The 24,042-nt window shown below is 38.3% G+C and overlaps 2 protein-coding genes across 11 annotated transcripts in view; one reads left to right on the top strand and one right to left on the bottom strand.

The window, feature by feature from the left end:
* RBIS (ribosomal biogenesis factor) overlaps window positions 1-24,042 on the bottom strand; it is a 366,698-nt gene that overhangs the window by 242,810 nt on the left and 99,846 nt on the right. The window lies entirely within an intron of this gene.
* Window positions 1-24,042, top strand: part of LRRCC1 (leucine rich repeat and coiled-coil centrosomal protein 1) — a 51,419-nt gene that overhangs the window by 8,847 nt on the left and 18,530 nt on the right. For all 4 annotated transcript variants that reach the window (XM_050940684.1, XM_050940683.1, XM_050940681.1 and 1 more), the window contains 11 exons: window positions 1,704-1,873; window positions 1,970-2,179; window positions 3,657-3,859; window positions 8,430-8,631; window positions 9,376-9,524; window positions 10,581-10,785; window positions 15,539-15,678; window positions 18,661-18,862; window positions 19,232-19,417; window positions 20,742-20,916; window positions 23,415-23,578. In XM_050940684.1, the coding sequence (XP_050796641.1) occupies window positions 1,704-1,873; window positions 1,970-2,179; window positions 3,657-3,859; window positions 8,430-8,631; window positions 9,376-9,524; window positions 10,581-10,785; window positions 15,539-15,678; window positions 18,661-18,862; window positions 19,232-19,417; window positions 20,742-20,916; window positions 23,415-23,578 (2,006 nt within the window). The remainder of the gene's footprint in view (window positions 1-1,703; window positions 1,874-1,969; window positions 2,180-3,656; window positions 3,860-8,429; window positions 8,632-9,375; window positions 9,525-10,580; window positions 10,786-15,538; window positions 15,679-18,660; window positions 18,863-19,231; window positions 19,418-20,741; window positions 20,917-23,414; window positions 23,579-24,042) is intronic.

Consider the following 24,042-nt stretch of genomic DNA (forward strand, 5'->3'; position numbering starts at 1 on the left):
CATCTGGAATTGCAGGTTCATACTGACCAAAATCTTAACTTCAGTCCAAACAGTGATCCATGTCTACTTTCTGCACAAAGATGACACTTTTGGAAAGCTTGTGCAAAATCTGAATCCTTGTTGTATTTAAAAAAATTAAAACATTTAAACAAAAAAATGCATTTTTCTTCTGTTTTTTAAATCATTAATCAACCATTTGCAAATAAGACAAGCTATGTTAAAATCATTTAAATAAAAATGTAATGTTAAAGCAGTACGTGTTTGTTGCTGAAGTTATAAAGAAAGAAAATCAAACCGCTGGCTAAGCACCTGGAACCAGTTTGTTGAAATGCTACATCTGCTTTTGACAGCAGTAGCTTCTTTGGCAGGTGTTAAGTGTCACAGTTTCAAGGAGTTACTCTGCCTTCTGTGGTCTGCTCCAGGAATGCCCCTCAGGTTCCTCTCTCTGTCACTTCTCTCTGGGCAGGGACCCACATCCAACTCCTTTCTGAGCAGCGATTTTAGGCTGCAGTACAATTTCACTTCACTGTGTTTATTCTACACAGGCTTGACAAACATCCAGCCCCTGGACAGTGACAGGTTACTGGTAAAACAGCTCTTTCAAAGCAGAGTACATTTATTTAAGAACAGAAGCATACAGAGAAAATGTACAAAACATTAAGATGTAGACGAATACTAAACATATCACACATCAGTCTTATGGGGACTGTGGCAGGCTTAATTCTTCCAGCTCTTCAGCAGGGTTAGGCCACTCTTGGACCATAGATCAGGTCTGTTTGTTGAATCCAAAAAGAGAGCCCCTCTGTCAGGTTAAATGAAGACTTTTTGCTCCAAAAACCTTTTGTTTTCTTGGACCTCTGGTACCTGTTATAATATATATAAAATCACCCAAGGGTAGTTCTTCTCTGGGGCTGTGCATAGTCTCAGGGACTGCAGTAATTTCCCCACACTGTTTTTAGTTCCTGGAAGAGCTGTGGTAAAGCTCCCCTGTGGAGTGAAATAAAATTCCTGACCCACAGTGATTCACAAAATAGTCATAAATGTAATATAAACTTACTGCAGATATATTATCTTTGTATTATCTGTCCCACAGAGAATATTTTCTTCATTTCAATTTATTTAACTAGTTCAAGTCAGTGACTAGTTTATTGAAAGTTAAGAAATTTATTAGGAGCTGAAAAATTCAGGAAAGCTTGTTTTCCTCTTCCAGTCTGTGAATAAAAACTAGATGTGAGAAGATGAGATTTACTAGGTCTGAAATCTTAAAGAAGATTGTTTCTAGTCACCATCACTTCAGTTCCCCAACAACAGATAATACTTCCTTTTCTTAATAATCAGTTGGGTTATCAAACCACGTCTCGTATTTTTTCTTACATATCCAGGACATACAAGGTAGTTTTATTCAATCCTCATGCAAACATTGGTGTAGCTTGCGTACACTGGAGTTTGCCCGGTGCAGCTTCATCACTGTAGCTACAACACAGCAAAAAAAAATCCCAGTGTGATTAAGGCTCCAATTATCAACCTCCTGGAGGATTTTATTCTATAATGTTCCTGGCTGCTTTGTATTGGGGGAAGGCATTTGTGGCTCTTCCTGCTTCTAATGTTGTATATTTTACTTCTAACAGGCTTGGTGCCTAGAATCTGGCAAGCATCTTTTATATTTAAATTGAAATAAATTTGTGAATAATTCATCCCTAAAGGTTACAGAGAGATCATCCTTCAGACTTTGCCTCAGCTAACACTCCTAGATGGAAGGAATGTATTTGGTGAACCAGTAAACTTCACAGAAGAGAATTCATCAGATTTGCAATGTTTAGAAGGTCTCTTGGATTGTTTGGTTTCATCCAGTCCCTCCTGCCGTGAAGAACAGGTGCTCTCACTGCTATTTTCAAGTGTAAAAACTGTACTAATTTAATTATTGCTATGTTGGATAGGATTATTGAATGTCTTTTTTTTTAATTTTAAGAGTTGTGTTAACTTGCAAGTGATCACCCCTCATATTGATAAGGTGTTAGCTCAGTTTCGACAACGTGCAAGTATACCAACACAAAGTACCATGAGTTCTTCAGAACCAGTCTCCTCTTCAGAACCAGAAAGGACTAAAATTGATAATGACTTATACAGTGAGATGAGGATCAGAAAACTAGAGGATCAAATTTCACAGCTCTTGAAGAAGGTAACTAGTCTTATGGTGCATTCCATTTACACAAAAAGGCCTTTTTTATGTTTCAGATGTGCATCTGTGATGATAAAAATCCAGTCCTTGCTGCCTGATGTCGGTGTGGCAGAGTGAGGAGAGAAATGTGTATATTAATATGTGCACACTAATTTTGGGGGTAATCAGATGCCACGAGTGGTGAGGGGACAGTATAAGAACATTCATAAACTTGAAAAACTAGACAATACTTACAACAGGTCATAGGAATTTGCATACTGGAAAATGTGTGGTCCATTTAGTCCATTATGCTGTCTGTTGTCTGATCATGTTGGCTATGAAGTTTAATATTTTTCTTTAATCCTTTGACACATGCCACAAACCAGTCAGAAATATGAAAAGTGATAAAATCCTAGCACCGTGAAAGTTAATAATGATACAAAATAATGGCCCGATCAGGTTGAATTTACCTATGGGGGTGGGGGATATTTTCCAGTGTATAGTGGTGGTGGTTTTTTTGTTTTTTATAATGGTAGTACATGGTGTCCCTGGCATATTTATAAGATCTTGACTAAATGCACACAAGCAATAGACAGTTATTTTCCTTGTCCACCAGGGATAGGACTGGAACTAATTTGCAGCATGGGAGATTTCCAGTAGATGTTAGGAAAGTGGTCCTAACTATAAGGATAACTTAGCTATGGAACAGGCTATCATTGGTGACCTTTAAGAATAAGTTAGCCCATCCCAGACAGAATGTTTGTCTAGGTATATTTAATTCTGCCTCAGTGCAAAGGAGATGGAGTAGATTATCTCTAGAGGTTCCTTCCAGCCTTACATTTCTATGATCTCCTGGTTATGAACAAACTTGGTAAGATAAATTAATACTTTAAGGTGCTGTCTGACATCTACATCTGTAGAGAGTTGAACCAGTATAATTTCACAGGGCAGAAGGGGGCACGATTTGGGGGCACATACCTTTGTTCAATGCTGGGTCCTAATTCTCAGAAGATGAGATGAACTAAAATAGAGGGTCTTCAGTTTTGTAGATCGTTCATCCTGATGTTTATGTTTATAACCTTGTTGTCAGATAACTTTATACTGGGGAATTTTTTTCCCTTCCATGTGAACTGAAAATAGTTAAAACTCTTAACTATTCCTTATGAGAAACAACTTTTTAACAACCTTCCTTGGTAACTGCAGAAGTTTCAGAGTAATGAGTAAGCAATTACACATGCTCTGGCACACTGTTCTGCCAGCATAGCTGAGTTTCCTGCAGGGAAAGGAAAGGCTGAAATGGTTGGCTGACAAAGGGGGAGAAATGTAGCTAATTAGCTACAGTCTGTGGAATCTTCATTAGTTAATCTATTTCTATCAAAGATATTTCATAAACCCTAATCCTTCAAAGTAGACTTGAAAAAAATCACTTTAGAAACTGCTTAAATAACTTTATTTTATTGTTTTAGACTAACAACTGTTTACTTGTTTTTGTTCTTAGGTGTCTAATTGTTCAAGAACTGGCACTCCTTTGAAAGTTCTCAAAGCAAAGAGAGACACTGATCTGACTTCTGAGAGTGAGTGTGAAAGTGGAAAAGAGAACAACAGAAAGGTGGCTAAAAGAAGCAAGATCCCTAATTATTATAAATCTACCTTGTCTACTAAGGGGCATGCTAATCATCTAAAAGGCAAAATAACTGACAGGTACTTTCAGATTGGGCACACAGATATGCAAAAGGTTTTAAAAGGTTGAGTACTTCGTGAATTAATTTAGCTCTAACTTGAAATCTTGTATTTGAGGTGATAAAGGTGCTTGATGCCTGTAGTGATGATTTTTATAGCGCTAATGAAGTTTTTAGATATTTCATTCATGCGCTCTTCATTGGTTAGTGCAATGTGTCCTAAACTTCTGAATGCTTTTCCACTTCAGGAAAATACAATCAATTAACCAGCTGTTGTGTTCTTCCTCTAACCCCATCGTGGTTGGAGGGTTTGTTTGTTTTCTTAAACTCCATATTCTGCCTCATTTTTCCCAGTATTAGTCTTTCATGCCCCCCACTTTGAGAAATGATGGGGGAGACTGGTGCAGATTTTAATTGGTTTACTTTTTTTTCTTACATGCTTTGCATAGTGAATGGTTGATTAACAAAGTTGACACCTGAAATATCCTCACTGGCATCTGAGTTAACTCTCATTTAAATGAACAGGACAGTTCATTTAACATACTGCTTTAGACTCCGTGAAAACTCAAGCAGACATTGCTACACTGATGTACTTGTCATGTTTTTGAAGGTTCTCTTCATAACCATGAAATAAAAAAATTTTTGGTTGTGTTTTTTTTTTTTTTTTTTTTTTTTTTTTTTTTTTTTTTTTAAATGAAAGCTCAGACTCTGACAAAACGAATGTAGTCTGTCCATACATCCCTGGGTAGTCCTTTGTGCTTCCCACAGAGGGTCATGTCCAATACTGTGGGAAGTGTTGAATTAGTAGATGGATTTGATGACAGATTGAATTTGAACTCTGTTTTTCCTTCAATATATGCAGTATTTCCCTTTAAAAGTAAAACCCTGTGGACAGAGTGGTACTTAATTGCTATAACAAATGTACTGATGAACCAAAATACTATAACTTCTACAGTGACTCCACATGCAAGCAAAGAATCTTCCTTTCAGTGCTGCCTTTGATCATTGGAACTTTCAGTTACACTTGTAAGAAAATGTCAGTGTAGGTCAGACATCATACTTTAGAACCTACTTGATTTTTTTTTTTTTTTTACAGGAGGGCAATTTCTAAGTATGCTAGGACATTCTCAAGATACATCTCTACTTTGATTTATAACGCTGTCCTCAGGAGCCAAAAAATCATGTTTATAGGTAAAACTGAGTTATATCGAACTTGTTTTGATCCACTGGAGTGCGCAGCCCTTCCTCTCCCCCCCGCCCCCCGAGCAGTGCTTTACCGCATTATAGCCAAATTCGTGTTTTATCAGGGCACGTTATATTGAGGTAGAGGTGTACTTGAAAATCACAAAGTGAAAATGATACATTTAATAAACACATTCAGAACACTTAGAGGGTTCAAGAGCAATGGTTCTTAGCCTATGGGCTGCTTGCAGCCCAATCAGCACGTAACTGCTGCCAATGTGACAGCCTCAGGGTCATACAAGTGTGTGTGTGTGTGTGTGTGTGTGTATATATATATATATATATATATATATATATATATTTTGTGGTTGCATCTTGCATAACACAGAGAGCTGCATATGTGGCCCACTGTGGTAAATAGGTTGAGAACCACTGTTCAAGAGCATAAATATTCAGTTACCCAAATACTGTAATGGTGTGATAGGTCTTACATCCGTATAGTGTGTTTCATCGAAGGATCCCAAAGTATTTTACAAACTAGGTCGTGATCCTGCAACTGTGTTCTCAGAGCCTCATTGAAATGATTGGGTCTCCATGTGGATGCAGTTGTAGATTCAACCCCAGTATTGTTTCACCGACAACTTAAGTGCTATCACATCTGCGGTAAAATACAACATTTCAGAAAACCATTTTAGCAAAGAAAACAAGACTGTTTTATCCAGTTGTAACTAGGAGCTGCAGATGGTCATAATTAGTCAAAATGTTCTGCTTAATGGGGCTGCTGTTAAAGATCCTATGGCATATCAACTTCCTGGGAAGTAGGCTTATAGAAAAAGAACCAGACATCGCAGGTGTTCTTACATTAGCCTTTTTCTAGTGCTTAAAACCAAGTAATGTACATATATTTAGAAAGATTAAACAGAGTGACCCATATAACTTTAGGTCTGTTAGTCTGATGCTGATCCTATACAAAATCAGAGAAAGATTGGTATAGGTTGCTGTCAATTTTAGAAAAAGCAAAACATCGCAATTAATGTTAGTTGACATGGCTTTATGGAGAATAGGTCTTGTCTAACTTAACAGCATTTTTGATGAGTTTACAAGTTTGATAAAGGTAACTACAGACAAACTATATGAAAGATTTAACACAGAATTGTGCAACATTCTGATTTGGGGGGGAATTAGTACTATGCAAAAATCAAACTGGCCTAACTGAAAGCTCAAAAAGAAACTAAGGCCATGTCTTCACTATGGAGCTAAATCAGCACTGCAGCAGTTGATGCAGTGGCATCAATTTAGCCAGTCTGGTGAACACATTAAATCGACAGGAGAACACTTTCCCATCAATTTCTGTACTCCGCCTCCCATAAAAGACTAAGGTAAGTCGGCAGGAGCGTGTCTCCTGCCGGCACAGCACGGTATAGCCTAAGTGGGGGGAGGGAGCATGAAATCATCCAGTGGATGTGTTTCTAGCAAGGTCCCCCATAGATTTGTTTCTTGGCCCCGTGTTATTTATTATCTTTTTCGATTATATGAAAGAAGATATAAAATCTCTGCTGGTTAAATTTGCAGATGATACAAAAATTGGTCCTTATTTACTACTCACTAATTAGTTATACAGAGCTATCTGTATAGCCTGGTAAGCTGGTTCATTTGAACAACATGTCTTAACTTAGCCGATTGTAAGGTGGTGCATTTAGAAACAAAGAATGTAGGTCAGACTTTTGGGACTTGATTCTGGAAAGCGGAGACTTTGCTAGGGACTGCAAGTTGAGGACAGTTAACCATTTTCTGTAATAACTCCACTTACAGTAAAAGATTAAATAGCACTAGTTTATGACTTCACATAAATAGTTGGCTGTTAGTATTTGTTTCTCTTGCATTTACCCCTTTCTATGATATATAATATTATTTTTAAAAGAGAGAGTATATTCTTATGTTAAGGTATTTGTAACCCATATCTTGAATCAATAACTAACTTCATATCCATCTGTGGCTTGTGAATAATAGAAGTTCCACAGTTAGTAATTCTTTGGCTTTCACTAAGGATGCATAAATTTTGATTTTGGATTAGACAAGATTCTGGAAATAGTTTTGAAATAATCAAAAGGTCACAGAAAACCTAATCAATATTCTGCAATAACTCAGTTGCTTACGTTTTATCTATGTATCAAGCATCCAGGTAGACTGCTTATATACCTTTTTAAAATATGTGTACTTCCATTTATTTATACTTTGTGGTCCTTAGTTTTTCTTTATCATCGCACATTTAAATCCTATGTTCTTGCTTTTTCTCTCCTGCCCGAGGAGAGGAAGGAGATGTGTGTGTGTTTTGGTTCTTTTTTAAACAAACGAAAGAAACCCACACTGCTGCTGTGTTAAAACCTTTCCTTGGGTCACTGTACAAACTAAAAATGCGGATTTTATTTTTTTTCCAACTTAACCTCCTCATTTTTGTGAATGAAAAAACAAATGATTAGATCATTCATGTGATTCTTTTTTGTAGGACACCATTCACTTTTTCTATCTCCTTGCCAACTACTTGTCTTTCTCTTCCCTGCCTATTAAGTGTCCCATTTATGACCAGGACCACTATGAATCCCAAAAGATACTTGTATCCACGATTTGAACTGGATTTGACCCAAACATCCTTCTCTATACCTTTTATGGAATGGAAGGCTACTGTGCTGCTGCAATCGTCCTTGCCCAGTTGTTCGATCTTCAACCATGAGTGAATGCTCCTTCCACTTTTAGTGGCTGTATTGAAGCACCTGTCTGAGAGTATGTCCACACTTCAGACTGGGAATTGCATCCCAAGCTTGAGGAAACTCGCTCATGCTAGCTCTGATTGAGCTAGCACACTAAAACTAGAATGTAGTAGGAGCAGCGGGGGGGGAGGGACCAGCAGCCCTGAGTATATGCCTGTCATCTTGAATAATAACTACCTTTCATGTCTGATGATCACTATATTTGATAATTGTACTTGCCAGCTTTTTAATTATGTCTTAGTGTCATTTACATGCTAACTGTGAGGTATAAAAAGTGTGAGATTTAGAATCTAGTTAATACCAATGATCTGACCTTAAAATCAAACCCCTGAAATTCTCTTACTTCATTTAGATTGACAGTTTCTGTAGACCACCATTAAATGGCTTTCAAAATAACATATCCATAAGTACTGCATATTTTTACAGTTAATCTTCTAATTATAACTGTCAATTCCCATTATGTTTAGAACTTGTTCTCCTAAATTTAGATGTGCAGTTCAGTATAATTGACTCTTCCGGCTTCTAATATCGGCAGATGTTGTCCTCTGATATAGGAGCTTCTGACACTTAACGTCATTAGTGTGTAAAGAGACATTTAACTTTGTACACTTCTTAAGTACATTAACTTTTCTACCACTTCAGGGGAGAAGAGCGGAATTCTTTAAAGCTGAAGTGTCTGCATTCTCAAATGAAAGAGAACTCTTCTTGTGTAAATTCAGCTTCAGAAACACCAGACTTGGAAGTGGTGGGAAAATCAGCCAAGAAATTGATGGGAAGACCAAAGAGTCAAATAAGAAAAACAGAAGACGTGAATTCAAGTACTGCAGAGGAATCCACTTACAGGGTATGTTTTTACTTGCAATAAAATAAATAAATAAAATGTAATCTTCACCTGCAGTAGAGCAAGTGTGAATAAAAATGTTGCCCAAGGAAAACTCTAAAATGAGTTGAGTAGGATCATTTTGCTAAACTGTTTTAAATTCATAGATTCATAAATTCATAGCCTCTAGGACTGGAAGGGACCTCGAGAGGTCATCAAGTCCAGTCCCCTGCCCTCATGGCAGGACCAAATACTGTCTAGACCATCCCTGATAGACAGACATTTATCTAACCTACTCTTAAATAAAAACAGGGAAGTTTTTTAATAATAAAAATTAAACAAACTTTTTAACAACACATTACTGCGCATTTTGTGTTGTAATAAATTGTTAATGGTCACCTCTGCCAGAAAAGACTTCTACAAATTTATGCTCTGCCAGCATAAATCCTTCTAATAAGTAGAAGACCATAAAAAGCAAAGCCATAATGATGATATATAACCCTCCTGTAGAAGTCACCTGTCTGGCCAGTGATTCTGTTCTGCTTTCCCACCTCAAGCAGATGAATGCAACTCTTCTGGCTGGCTAGACTAGGTATTTTACTGTGTTCTATTTACTCAATATTCTTTTGCTTACTCTGGTCTTCCTTCAGCTTTCTGAAAGTACAAACTATTTTTATAAGCAGTATTAACATAATTAAGCAGAAGAGCCAATCATTTTTGTTAAACGTCAAGGTTTCAGAGTATGGGTTTTAATATATTTTTGTTCAGGCACTAGTTCAAGAACTGGATCAAGAGAAAGAGAAGAGGTGGAAAGCTGAACAAGCTGAAAAGAAATTGAGAGACTATATCAAAGAACTGCAGAAACAGTCAAAAGAAGAAAAGAATATTCAGAGTATGGCTGTGTACACTACAGAGAGGTAAAGGGAAAAATGTTTAATCCAAGGCACACTGCTTATGTGTCTTAGAGAAATGAGGAAAGAGTTAAACAGTAAACTGGGAATAATACCAGGACTTCAGTTGATTGGTTTACAGTGAAATCCTCTCTTTGAAAGTCAAGTATCAGAGGGGTAGCTGTGTTAGTCTGGATCTGTAAAAGCAGCAAAGAATCCTGTGGCACCTTATAGACTGACCAGACGTTTTGGAGCATGAGCTTTCGTGGGTGTTGCATCTGACAAAGTGGGTATTCACCCACGAAAGCTCATGCTCCAAAACGTCTGTTAGTCTATAAGGTGCCACAGGATTCTCTTTGAAGGTGTGTTCCTCAGTCTATTTTTGTTCTCCAAATGGACAAAGTGGCTCTCTAATGAGTTATATACATTCAGTTCTTTTTCCTCCCTGTGGCAGTCCTGAATGAAAGAAAACACCCAGCCATTTCAAAGTAAACAGTTTTTAACTTCTAAACTAACATCTAGACTAGCACAGCTTATCTCATCCAAAAGTCTCAAGGAGCTACAGGTGCATGTTGGCCCCTTCCGGGAGCGGTGTGGGGCCAGGGTAGGCAGAGAGTCTGCCTTTAGCCTCGCTGTACCTGCCACCGACTGGGAGCCACCAGAGGTAAGTGCCCCCTCCAGGAGCCAGCACCCCATACCCCCTCCTGTACCCCAACACTCTGACCCAGCCCAGAGCTCCCTCCTGCACCCGAGCTCCCTCCTAGAGCTTGCATCCCTTACCCCCTTCTGCACCCCATCCCCCTGCCCCAGGCTCAGCCCAGAGTCTCCTGCCACACTGCGAACCCCTCACAAACCCCAACCCCTGCCCCAGCCTGGTGAAAGTGAGTGAGGGTGGAGGGAAGCGAGTAACTGGGGGGGACGGGGAGAATGGGAATGAGGGGGGCTTTGGGGAAGGGGCGGGATAGATCCTGGGTTGCCCTTAATTTCAAAAAGTGATCCTGGGCGTAAAAAGGTTGGAGACCACTGTTTTTAGTAAATATAAGTACATTCCCCTCTTAATTATGTTGTTGCACTAATGTTTAGGTTAAAGGAACTGATTTTGAGAGAGAGAGATACAAAAACAGGACTGCAAGCTGATATCCAGCAATTGAAGGATGAAACTGAAAGACTTAGCAATGAGTTAAATCAAGCAAGAAATAAAGAGGAAAATCAGCAAAAGGCTCTACAAACTTTAGAAGAAACATTATCCAAGATGGAGACACAAAGAGTACAGCAACAAGCAACAGGGGTATATATTTAGCACTAGCTGCCTATAATAATTGAATGGCATCTAATGAGCACATAAAAATACTAAAGAGCCCTTAAAAATGTCTCAAGCCTCAATTTCTGTTTTTTAATTTTAGTCTTTACTGTGAAAATAAATTTTGATTAAATATGCTATTTTAATTACATTACTGTTCTTTCAAATTTAAAGAATAGGCAGACAAAGTACAGTAACTCCTCACTTGAAAGTCGTCTTGCTTAACATTGTTTCGTTGCTGATCAATTAGGGAACATACTCATTTAAAGTTGTGCAATGCTCCACTCTTTTATGTTGTTTGGCTGCCTGCTTTCTTCACGGCTGGCAGCCTCCCTACGCCCCCACCTCCCCCCAGCGCCTCCTGCCTGTCAGCAGACCCCATGGATCAGCACCTCCCCCCCACTTCCTGCCTGTGGCAATCAGCTGGCTTGTGGGGTTTTGGAGGGAAGGGGGAGGAGCAAGGACAGGCTTCTCATGCCTCTCAGAGGCGGCAAGTCCCAGGCAGAAGGCGGGGGCGGGAGGGGAAGCCTGTGCCAAGTCCTAGCTTCTTCCTGCCTCTTAAATGCCACAAACTAGCTGATTGCCCCAGGTAGGAGCAAGGACTTGGCGTGCCTTCCCCCTCCCTCCCGAATGTGGCAGTCCAGCTGGCTTGCAGCGTTTAGAGGGGAAGGATGGGGGAAGAGACAGGATGCAGTGTGCGAAAGAAAGGGGGGGAAGAAGAGGTGGGTCAAGGGAGGGGACTTGGGGGAAGAGATGGAGTGGGCAGGGTGAGGGTTGAGCCCCCCCACCCCTGGTGCTTGCAGAGTAGGGGAAGCTCCCCTGGAACCTAACCACCACCCCCACCTTCCCCTATTTACATGAATTCTTATGAGGAAATTGGATTCGCTTAACATCATTTCACTTAGTCGCATTTTTCAGGAACGTAACTACAATGTTAAGTGAGGAGTTACTGTATTAAACTTGTATTATAAGATACATGGGTATGGGTCAATCACTTCTTGACTCAATGTGTGTGTTCGTTCCCCCCCCCCCCAGCAGTGTATATATTAATGAAAAGAGGCTTGTAACTAACCTAAAAATATGAGTTCTTTAAATTGATAAAACAGGCCTCAACAGTCCTACTGCAGAACTTAGATACAGTATAACTGCAAAAACTGTTTGACAGAAAAAATGAACTGTAAGTTTTATATTGAACAAAAAGTAGGAAATACTGTGTTAAATGCTTTTTGATTGTTAAAGTGGAAAAGCATGGTGATACTATGACCAAAAGAGGCATTGGATCTTTTTGGCTTTTCTATGGCACAGAAAGCAGATACTAGACTTGTATTGTTCATCAAATTATTTTGCAAGTAGTCTAGGATTACTGAGAGTCTGGAATTGACCTCCAAATCCAAAGCATGTATCCTGCCTTTCACTTGGGAAGGGAAAACTAAATCCAGGCCTGTTCTTCCGTATGTACAGGTTTGGGGGTTGTTCTTGTTTTAGAATGGTAATTATTTAGTGATGCATAAAGCCCCTGATTTCTTTAGTGGTGGGAAGATCCTGGAATAAATCCTTACCATCTGGTAGCAGTGACATCTTATTACCTACAAAAAGAACAATTTATTAGGTGAATACCTACCTCCTATATACTGTTTTGGTTCTTTTAGGGTTTTATAGATCTGCATTGTTGAAAAATTACAAATTTTCAAATAATGAACAGGATTACTTTGAAACTAAATTTTCTTCTCAACAGTTCAGCTGTATTATTACTTTGCCTTGTCTTTCAGGTCAAATAATAGACATTTTCTAGCACAGGGATCGGCAACCTTTCAGAAGTGGTGTGCTGAGTAAATAAGTTTTTAAAAATGTTTAAGAAGCTTCATTTCAAATTATATTAAAATGCAGAGCCCCCAGGACTGGTGGCCAGGGCCCGGGCAGTGTGAGTACCACTCAAAATCAACTCATGTGCCGCCTTCGGCACACATGCCATAGGTTGCCTACCCCTGTTCTAGCATATTTAGAGAGTTCTTTTCCTTAATGCAGTGTGGAGTTGGCTCGATCTTTGAGGTTAAGCTCTCAACCATCATGTTAGCTATCACTGGTAAAGGGTATTACTTTGGTATTAGTTCCTGAATAGTGATTTTTTTTCTTTTAATATAAACACAATATATTTGTGACATATTATAAATATAATTTTGTTCTTTCATTGTATGGCTAATTTTCATCTCAAAGTGTATATCCCCATTGAGAAAAGTCACCAAGTTTAATGAAAATTTAAAAAACAACAACAAAACTTGATTGTGCCCCATTTCATCTATAGTAACAATGGGAATAAATAGATTGTTAGATGTTACTCATGGGGAAGCATGTCCTTTTTAAAATGAAGAACTAGAAATAATGTTTTTATTGTGGAGAGTAAATGGATCCACAGAATTTGATTAGTCTGAGCACCTTGGTCTTTAGACACCCTCCTTGGTAAATTTGGAACTCATTGCCAATTAAAGTTTAAACCTTGACTGAGATTCTTCTGTACCTTCTCCACTCCCCCTCAGTGTTCATGCAGGAAATAGTGCCATTGAAAATGCAGAGCGTCAGGGCACATATATAGGCACAGGGCATCAGGTATTGAGATTACCTTCCCCAAAACTATACCGTCTCAGATTGCCTAATTGCAATATCACAAATGTCCTTTGACCTTCTGATTGATGTGATGATCCAATATCAGTTGGGAAGATGGTGCAATAACTCCAGAGAAAACAGCAAACTAGAGAGCAGTTCTGAGAGCAGGAAACTAAACGGTTTGTTTTTGTTTCCCTTCCATCTCTACCCACTTTAATTTATTATTCCTTTAGAATGATAGTTGGAGAAAGTGCTTTATCTGTTAATCAACTGTTAACAGTTTTGCACCCTGAGAAAGCAAAACCTCTGAGATTAGCGTACAATAAAGTATGAAAGCTGAAGAGAGATCTGCCACAGTGTTCTGCTCTGTAGAGAGAAGGGAAGATTGAGCTGCTGCTGAGTAGTGTCTGAGGTGACCTGGAGAGAGAATTTTTTTTTAAGGAGGGGAAGGGGGCATAGAAGTCCACGCTATTGTACATATTGGAAGAAGCACCATCTTAGATGAGTGATAAATAATGAGATCATCTATCAAAACCACCTGTGAGTCTCTTTCATATCCTGACCTGAAACTTCAGTGTGTGAGTTCTAGGTAGATACTGGTTTGGAGTGAATTACTTATGCAAAATCAAGGTGGGGTTTGTTTTACTTTTTACTGTTTTACTATATTCTGATTGTACCTTTTGATGAGAGAGAGAGTGATGAGGGGATATTTTGGTGTATGGAGAAAGCTATTTTCAACTAGTAAAAAGGAATTCACCACAAAAGCTTATGATGTCAAATGAAAGAAGTTTGCCATCTGGGGCTAGATTCACAAATGAGTTTAGGCCTCGCAACACTCAGCACAGGGGCTGGAACAGTTTTATTGTGGGGGTGTTGAAAGCCACTAAACAAAACTGTAAGCCCTGTATGTAATGGAAACTGCATCTTCAGTTGCTATTATTACTTCAAACCAACGGGTGTTGCTGTGGCCCCCAGAACCATTAGTTTTAGGTGTAGCAAAGCTGAGCCAGGAACACTAACTTCTTGGTGCCTAGAAAATCACTAAAAAGTAACAGTCCTGTGACACCTTATAGACTAACAGATGTATTGGAGCATAAGCTCTTGTGGGTGAATACCCACTTCATCAGACACATGTACTGGGATTCTAACCATGGAATTGGGAATCACTGGGATTCCCAAAGCCTGAGTTAAGCGCTCAGGCTCCCCATACAACAAATGCAGGGAGATAGGTGCTTCAGAAAGGGATTCACAAAAGCCAGCCAGTTTAGGTGGCTCCCTGCCTAAACTATCCAATAGGAAATGCTATGGGAGCAGATGGTGCTAAGACCTGCCCCCTCACCAAAATAAGTCCCAAAATCCAGGCTGCAGGGAAGCACCTCTCTGCTTTGGATTTTCAGCTGCAAACCTTCACTTAGAGTTAGGCACCTATTTTGTCTTTGTGGGTGGGAGCTCATAACTTCTAGCCCAGTGGATCCTGAGTCTCCTAAGTCCTGAGTGAGTGGTCCAACCATCAGAGTACAGTTATTCTCATGCTAGTTCTCTCTCTGGCCTAATGACTCTTGATTTACTCATCCACAGTGGAATATAGTTGCTTTTGGGTTACAATAACTTTTAACTCAAAATCAGTAAGCTACAGACATTATTGGTCCACAGTATAGACTGCACCAAGTATTCTAAAGATTAAGTGGCATTGCTTCTCCAAAGTTCTGTCTGAAATTGTGATTTTATAATTGAAGTAAATAAGTCTTTCAAGATACTATTTTTTTTGTTTGTTTTTAAATCCTTCTGAATCCTTGCTCTGTAAATTGGTAAATAAATATCCTGTGGCTTTTAGAAAGTGCCAAAAACCCTTTGAAGATTTTCAGTTAACACTGTTACATTTGATATGGGGTACACTACGTTGTTGCAAATTTGGCTCTATATTCAATATTTCATGGGAAAGCCTTGCTCTGTATTAGGCTGGTGGGGTGATAAAAACCGTGGCCTTTTATGAAAATATCTTAACAGTCACTGTGTTTGACACAGAAATAATAGCCCTGATAAACACACTGCATTAATAAGACTGTTACTTTTATTGAAAGCTTTAGGAAGAAGCAGCAATTTTAAGACTTGTTCCTCTGATTTTATAAATATTATACAGATGAAGCGGATTCAAGAGGCAGAACTTAAAGCTTCAGCGACTGAGAGAGAAGTACAGTTACTTCGAGTATCTCTTCGACAACAGAAAGAGAAGGTGAATCAACTCCATGAGCTTCTAATGTTAAAAGAGCAAGAGCACAGGTTTGTTTCTTTACCACAATCCAGAGAGGGTATGTTAATACTGTAGAACCTAGAAAAACTTTGTTTTTTTGAGGATGTTCTGCTATGGTTAGATTCTAAAGCCAATTTATTTGAAAAGATATATTTTGAGAAGTCCTATCCTGTTGTTAAAATGGCGGATTTAGATTTTTGGGAGCATAGCAGCGGGGGTTACTTGCATTCTCTCATCAGCTCTGTAGTAGGTGCTGAGAAGGAAATATCAGGTAGTCTGAGACTTCCATGCAGATAAAACTTCTTCCTCAAATCTTTCTTTGATTTGGTTGTTTCATCAATGACTTGCATTGTTCAAAACTGTCAAAGACTTGAATGAAAGATACCTTTATATTCTTTCCTGGATAAATGCATATCAAAATGTAAATTGCTTTTATACAAAATTTCTTTGCATTATCTTTCGTACTGTAAAACACTGAAAGTTAGACAAGTCCCGCAGAATCTCTTCAAGATGAATCCTAGCAGATTAGTCCTTTTGTCGGTGATCACAGTTGTGCTGACCTTTGGGGAAAACAGTGTTTGTGTGTTTAGCTCAGCAGAGCAAACAAGACAAATGATGTGCAAGAAGTAGTTCTGATTTTTATACTGGTCTTAATTTGTATTTGTTTAAACTTTCGCTGAATAGCATTAGTCTTATAAAATGGCTTTCAGAGGGATAGCAGTCATAAAATCTTATTCCAGCATACTTCAGTAAAATACAGACCATATAGTGCAGGACTGTCATTGGAAATGAGTTTAATGTTGTCATATGCTATCGAAGTTTCAATTTGTTCTATCCTGGCACAGTTTCTTAAAATAAGAAAATAAAATTTTCTTAGCCTTCGAACATTCAAGTAGTGGACTAATATTCCTAATTTGTCTTCCTAAAAATGTCTTATTTTCATCCCGTTTGCATACTTTACGCACACTTTCCTTCTCCCTTCTATTACTATTTTTTAAACAGAATTATGGGTTATATGTATTAGAGGACAAATTCAGAGGTACTATACGTTTTATACAGTAAGTCCTTACTTAACGTTGTCCCAGTTAACGTTGTTTTGTTGTTACATCGCTGATCTATTGGAGAATACTCATTTAAAGTTGTGCAATGTTTGCTTATAACCTTGTTTGGCTATGGGGCTTGGAACCAGGGTGGGCCAGCAGCTGCCCTATCAGCTCCCCTCTGCTAGCAGCCCCACAGATGAGCAACTCTCCCATCCCTTCCTGCGCTTCCTGCCTGCAGCAATCAGCTGTTTCATGGTGTTCGGGAGGCTCTGGGAGGGAAAGGGGAGGAGCAAGGCTGCGGCATGCAGCCTTCTCCCTCCCCTCCAGAGCCTCCTGAATGCCATGAAACAGCTCTTGCGTGACATTCAGAAGGCTGAGAGGAGGGGAGAGGAGCAAGGAGGTGGTGCACTGTGGGGGGTAGGGTGGAGCAGGGGCAGGAAGAGGTGGGTCAGTGGTGGGGCCTTGGGGGAAGGGGTGAAATGGGGGTGGGCCTGGGGCAGAGCCAGGGGTTGAGCACCTCCGTGGCACTTTGGAAAGAACAGCAAGAGGAGCAGCTGATAATTACCCTCAGACTCCACCACCTCAATCAAGCTTTACAATTGTCATTGCTGAGTACAGTATTAAATGTTGTTTTAAATTGCTTAAACTTATACTGTATATGTATATAATGTCTTTTGTCTGACTGGAAAAAAAACTCCCTGGAACCTAACCTCCCCTATTTACATTAATTCTTATGGGGAAATTGATTGCTTAACATCGTTTCGCTTAAAGTTGCATTTTTCAAGAACATTACTATGATGTTAAGGGAGGAGTTACTATACTTGTGTAACTTGCAGATGAGGGTGTGGGTTTGTAATGGGAAAAGCAACCTACAGAACTGTATAAATATGAGAGGTCTGAATTTTTGAGGATATTTTGACCATTTATTTATTTGCCAGTAATCAAAACACTTTCTTCTGAAGTTTTTTTTGCAAAGTGAGTCTCTCCAAATTTTTGGACCGTTTTTTTGCATAAAACTAGAACCCACAAATTTCTTAATTCAGGTATGTAAATATCCGCCTCATTTGAACTACAATAGATTTCTTAAATCTGTTAGAATTAATAGATTTGCACTCAGCTGAAAATAAGAACACAAAAACAAGGCTGTTGGTTTTCAGATATGTCAACATAATGTTCTTTGAAAGTGAGGAAGAGAGAATATATAATTTATTCCTTGCCACTGCACTGTAGTGCAAAACCTTAACATTGGCCCCAGCAACCACAAGAAGCACATCTGGTAGGTATCCTTGCACTGGTGAAATCTGTGATGTGATGTTTTCCTACAAAAAAAAGTCAAGGTCGGAGTTAAGATTTTTGCACATTAATTTGATGGTGAGGAGACTGCAGTATGTTTTTGTGTTACTATAGGAGAAAGAGATGTGAAGTGTGTGACTTATTTACAGTTGGGTGAATGTCTGTTAGTGAATATGTAGTGTGAGAGTAGAGGTGTGTTAACTGATGCTTGCTGCTAAGGGTTCTGATGGGTGTTTTTCTTTAGCAAGCATAATTGGGTTTTCACTAAATAGTTTGTTCACCTCTACCCCGATATAACGCAACCTGATATAACACGGTAAAGCAGTGCTCGGGGAGGGGGGACTGCACACTCCAGTGGATCAACGGAAGTTCGATATAACGCAGTTTCACCTATAACGCAGTCAGATTTTTTTTGTCTCCCGAGGACAGCGTTATATCGAGGTAGAGGTGTGTTTTCCTTCGTTGTTGGAATTATACAGTTATACTGAAGTATAAAACATGGATTATCTACCCACTGTTGTCCTTGACCCTCACAAAAGTATTTCCTTGAAGAGCAATGATGTAAATACATGGTTCCCATCTTGCTTTTATTACATTGTTTTTAAATAAACCTAGTGATATAGTATTGAAAGATACTGCAATTCTGAATTTAACGTACGTGATTGGTAACTCCAGGAGAGAACTTGAAACCCGAGTTGCTTTGAATGGATCTGAATTCCAAGATGCCTTGTCAAAAGAAATTGCTAAAGAACAACAGCGGCATGAAGAACGCATTAAAGAATATCAGGAGAAAATTAGTATGTTAAACCAGCAGTATATGGAATTAGAAAATGAATTTCGTATTGCTTTAACTATTGAAGCCAAAAGGTTTAAAGAGGTAAGATTAAGACAGTATCTTGCAAAAGTGTGGAGTCAAGGAGGTTGTCAAATTCTGTGGTTTTTTTTTTAAAGACCTTTTTTCTCTCTCCTTGTTTGTTAATCAAAAATGACAATTCTAAGTGTTAAAGTAACAGTTCTTTATTTTTTTGAGATGATACCATTTGAAACGTTTTTCATTTGGTTTGACTGAGTAGGTTCTATGCATTCATAATTTAAACAAATAACTTCAGGTGATATAAAATACCTTTTGGAATGGATGGAATTAATCTCACTTCCATTATTGCAAATTACCATATTGTATTTTCATGCTACCCTACACACACATTTGGAGAATTAATCTTTTTATTAACCTGTCTTTATTGTACAGGTTAAGGACGGTTTTGAAAATGTTACTGCTGAGTTAGCAGAACATAAGTGTGCCCTTTTTCAATCTCAGCAAAAGCAAAAGCAGTCAGCAGCTCTGATTCAAGAGCTGACATCCATGGTGAAAGAACAGAAAGCAAGGATTACAGAGGTAGTGAAGTCAAAACAAGAAACAGCAGCAAATCTAAAGGTATATGGTTTGAAGCCTTTTTTTAATTATACGGTACTTTAGACAAGAAGTTGCAGCATTAACAATACTTAGAATATTTTATCTTAAAGTTAACATTGGCTAAAAATGGGATAAGGAAATACACCATGTTAATATTCACAGTAATCTCAATTTTCATGTCTTACCACTCTCACATTCAGACTTAGATGCACAATATAGCCAAATACACATGCCTACAATTCCTCACGATTGCACTCCTATTTTGTGGTGATAGCAAGTTGTACATAATAGTGACTACTTGAAACTGAGATTCAGAGAGTATTTAATACTGTGAACTTTTTGTAAACTCAGAAATGACAATAGTTTAGCTGCAGAACAATTATTTTCAAGTGATTGTACATGAATTAAGTTACAGTAGTTAGCAAGTACTGTACAAAGTGTTACTGGGATTTATATCATTATCATTATTACAGTGATGTAGATGATATAATAGTGACTACCTAATAATTTGCATTAGTTGTTATGCAGCACACTTTCTGAAGATATCTACATTATAATAATATTCACAAATGGCCTTAAAATATTAGGAACATCGTCACAGTTATCAAATTTTCTAGCTGTTAAATATAATTCCAGCTATCATGGACTTGTAGCTTTTTCCAAGAGGCCATGGGAAAGGTATGTGTAGCATTTAGAGATTTCCAGTTACATTTTTAATGTCAGGTCAGTTTTCAAAACGAAAATAATTTCTTAAGAGCAGAACATTTAATGTATTATGCCAAATGGAATCTCTGTCAGAGAATAACTATTGGAAATGTTGATTATTCCTTGAAACTATTTTAAAAAGTAAATATATCCTTTTTTTTAAAAGCCTATTTATAAGGTATGGAAAAGTGAATTTTGCATGTTTTAGGTTAGATATGTCTTGTGGGATGGAAGCCCACCCCAATACAACCTCCATTTGTTTCCTTTGGGTTAACTTCTGCTATGCAACCTAAATTCTCCATTTTCCTCTTTTCAGACTTTTTTGCATTTCTTTTAATTACAAAGTTATTTCCTCTTTAATTTATTCATATATATTTTCAAGCAAACTTTATTAAATTAGGTTTATCCGTGAATAAAATGCATAAACTGTGTTGCCTGATGAAACAAATGCCTGTGCTTCTTTACAGATAAGATGCCTATTTTTATCAGAGAAAACCTTGTATGTAAGCAGAATATCTGCTTACATACTTAGTATTAACTGTTATAATTAAAGTGGTGTTAATTATATTGAACTCTTGAATATTTGTCTTACAAAATCTTACTGGATTTTTTTTTCCCTACTGTTCGTTCATGTATACAGAGTCGAATCAGAGCACTTGAAACTTTAGTTGAGGAGGACAAACAAAAGACTATTCAAATTGAACTCCTGAAACAGGAAAAATCAAAACTTATTTCTCAGCTGACAGCCCAAGAATCTGTAATTGATGGATTAAAAGTGGAAAGAAAAATATGGGGACAAGAGTTGGCACAACAGGGTAAAAATACAACTGTTTTGTGGTAGACTATGATAGACAGCATAAATTTTAAATAAATATTTCACTTGCATTTCTTCCCCAGCCAGTTGTATTGCCACAATGCACTGTAGCACCACCTGAGACAAATAATCTCCAAATCTGGTTTATTTTATTTGATACAGAAAGGACTACTTTTCATAGGCGTGGCATTATTAAAAACTATTAGCCTGCACTACCTGCTATACATTAAAGTAGTTGAAAAGAGTAGTGTTCTAGTACATGACCCTCTTCATAGCACCTTTGTTTTTTGAGAGAGAGAGAGAGTTATGTCAATGAGCAGTTATCCAATGGATGGAAACTCACATTAAAGCTAAAATGTTTCTTTCCAAATCCCACTTAAAAAGTATAGTCATCCTGTCATAAAGAAATAAATATTTACCATATTTTTGTTAAGAGGGATAGGTTGAAGATCTACAAAAATGAATAATAAAATCCCAAGGAGAAAAATCCTTTAGAAAAAGCCATACAGTTAATTTTTTTTTTTGAGCTCATAATTTTCACTAAACACAATGTTGCTTATTCTGTTTAATTAAGTGAAAAATAGGCGGCTTCTTTCGGGATACCATAGTTAAATGTTAAAATTAATCAGAATTTGAGAGAGCCGAAGATCAGGAATTAAAAAAAAAAAAAAAAAAGCTTTACTCATTATTTTGTGTGGTATTCTGCTAATTCAGTGAATTGACTTATTTTTTTAAACTTCATTTGATTATTTATGGGAGGAAAATATTTCTTAGTGTGTGAGCTCAATAAGAGACATTTCAGAACACCTGGTCTTGTGATTTTTATTTTCACTTTTTACTTACACATAACTGGTAAAGGAGGACACCTCTGTTTACTGTCATCCTCTTTTATACCATTTTTCCATACATATTGATACGAATTGCAAAAAAAAAAAAAAAAAAATGGTGTCACTTTGTTTTACCCGGTGGTGGAGATGATTTGCTTGGATGTGGCCATTGTTTTCTGCAAGCAACTACTTAGAGTCATAGTGAATAGTGCCTAGAAAAGTGGTGTAAAGCTATTCATAAAACAAATAGTAGTATCACAGTATATTCAAAGGTTTCAGAGTAGCAGCCGTGTTAGTTTGTATCCACAAAAAGAACAGGAGAACTTGTGGCACCTTAGAGACTAACAAATTTATTTGAGCATAAGCTTTCGTGGGCTACAGCCCACTTCTTCAGATGCACGAGAGCTTATGTTCCAATAAATTTGTTAGTCTCTAAGGTGCCACATGTACAGGGCCGGCTCCAGGCCACAGCGCCCCAAGCGCGTGCTTGGGGCGGCATGCTGCAGGGGGCGCTCTGCCAGTTGCTGGGAGGGTGGCAGGCGGTTCTGATGGAGGTGCCGCAGGCGTTTCTGTGGACGGTCCACTGGTCCTGCGGCTCCAGTGGACCTTCCGCAGACACTCCTGCGGAAGGTCAACCAGAGCCGCAGGACCAACGTACCGTCCGCAGAAACGCCTGCGGGAGGTCCACCGGAGCTGCGGGACCGGCGAGCGGCAGAGCGCCCCCCGCGGCGTGCCGCCATGTTTTGGGCTGCGAAATTGCTAGAGCCGGCCCTGCACAGGTACTCCTGTTCTTTTTAAGTCTATTCAAAGGTGGTAATCTCAAAGAACGTTCTGTATGTACCCTGTTCTCACTCCTTTTTTCATTCAGGTATTTTTTAATGTATTTTGGCAAAATGTTATGCTTGCCATATTTAAAATTGAGGCTTTTTAAAACTTACTTGAGTTTTAAACACAAGGCCAGAAGCATTGTTGTGGAACTGGTGAGGTGAACCAAAATTGGTCCTCAAGGACCATGCAAGGAGAGATATATACAGTACTAAAGTCAAATTATAGAGAACAAACATGCAATCGTCTACTTTCATTGACTCTTATTGCTCGTTCCGGGAAGAGGATAGCACATAAAATGCTACATAAAGTATTGCAGGGAGGTTCAAGTTTGAGAGAATTCCCTCAGTACTAAATAGCATTACTTACTCTGCATTTCATAGTGGTATTGATACCTGCATCACTTGTTCACCTTCATCCCCCAAAGTGAGAATCAAATTGCAGGTGTCCTTGAAGATGACTAATTTAAATGTTGGATCAATAAGTGATGATGTGGCTCTTATCCTCTTCCTTGTTCTTCTGCACTATAACTAGCAGTGCAGGTTTAGCGCCATCTGGTGGTCTCTTTTAGATTGCTTAACTTAGATCTGTAAGCATTGTTATTGATCATTTTTAATAGAAGTGCCCAAAGGAGGTCTAAACAGCAAGTGTTTAATGCCATTAAGTTGCCACTGTTGAACATTTTCAAAAAAAAATTGTGTAGTTACAAACTAAGGTTCCAGTCCAGCAGTTCGCTCCATGCAGGAGATATAAACATGTCCATACTTGCATAAAATGTTCACTTTTCTGAAATGTGCTTGGAAAGTGCCTTCAAGATCTGCAGTGCTGTAATGTTGTGTTTATCCAGGAGCTTCTCTTGCTCAAGACCGTGGAAAACTAGAAGCAAAAATTGAGGTTCTGACCAGTGAAAGTGAGATTCTAAAAAAACAAAATGAACGTGACAATGATGCGCTAAGAATTAAGACTAAAATAGTGGAAGATCAAACGGAAACAATTAGGAAATTAAAGGAAGTAAGTGGTGTGTGAGTGTGTGTGCATGTACAGTATGCTTAAATTATATGGAGTTGGAGTGAAAATTGTGGCAGTGACTTGAATAAAATTAGAAAAGCAGTACCATGGCTGTCTGAGAGTGCACTCCCATTGACTTCATTGGGTGCAAGACCAGGCCATATATGATTGTATTTATGTACAGACTTACTCCCAGATAAAAATCATTATCAGAAATGTAGAAGAAAAATGTAGGACAGGTCTCACTTAATTTAGTGTTTTGCTTCATTAAAATAATCAGTTGAATTTGAAATTTTATATTTTCCTCTTATTCTGTTCCTTTTGCATTCAGGGAGCAATAGGGTAGCATACTTACAGGTAAACTAGCATTATAAATTCCAGTGAGGCTCAAACCTTTGCCTCATTTATCATAGCAAAATTCCAAGTAGATTAATATAGACAAATTATCCGCTAGTTGTATACAGTAT

This window comes from Gopherus flavomarginatus, chromosome 2 (assembly GCF_025201925.1).
Source record: "Gopherus flavomarginatus isolate rGopFla2 chromosome 2, rGopFla2.mat.asm, whole genome shotgun sequence".
NCBI lineage: Eukaryota > Metazoa > Chordata > Testudines > Testudinidae > Gopherus > Gopherus flavomarginatus.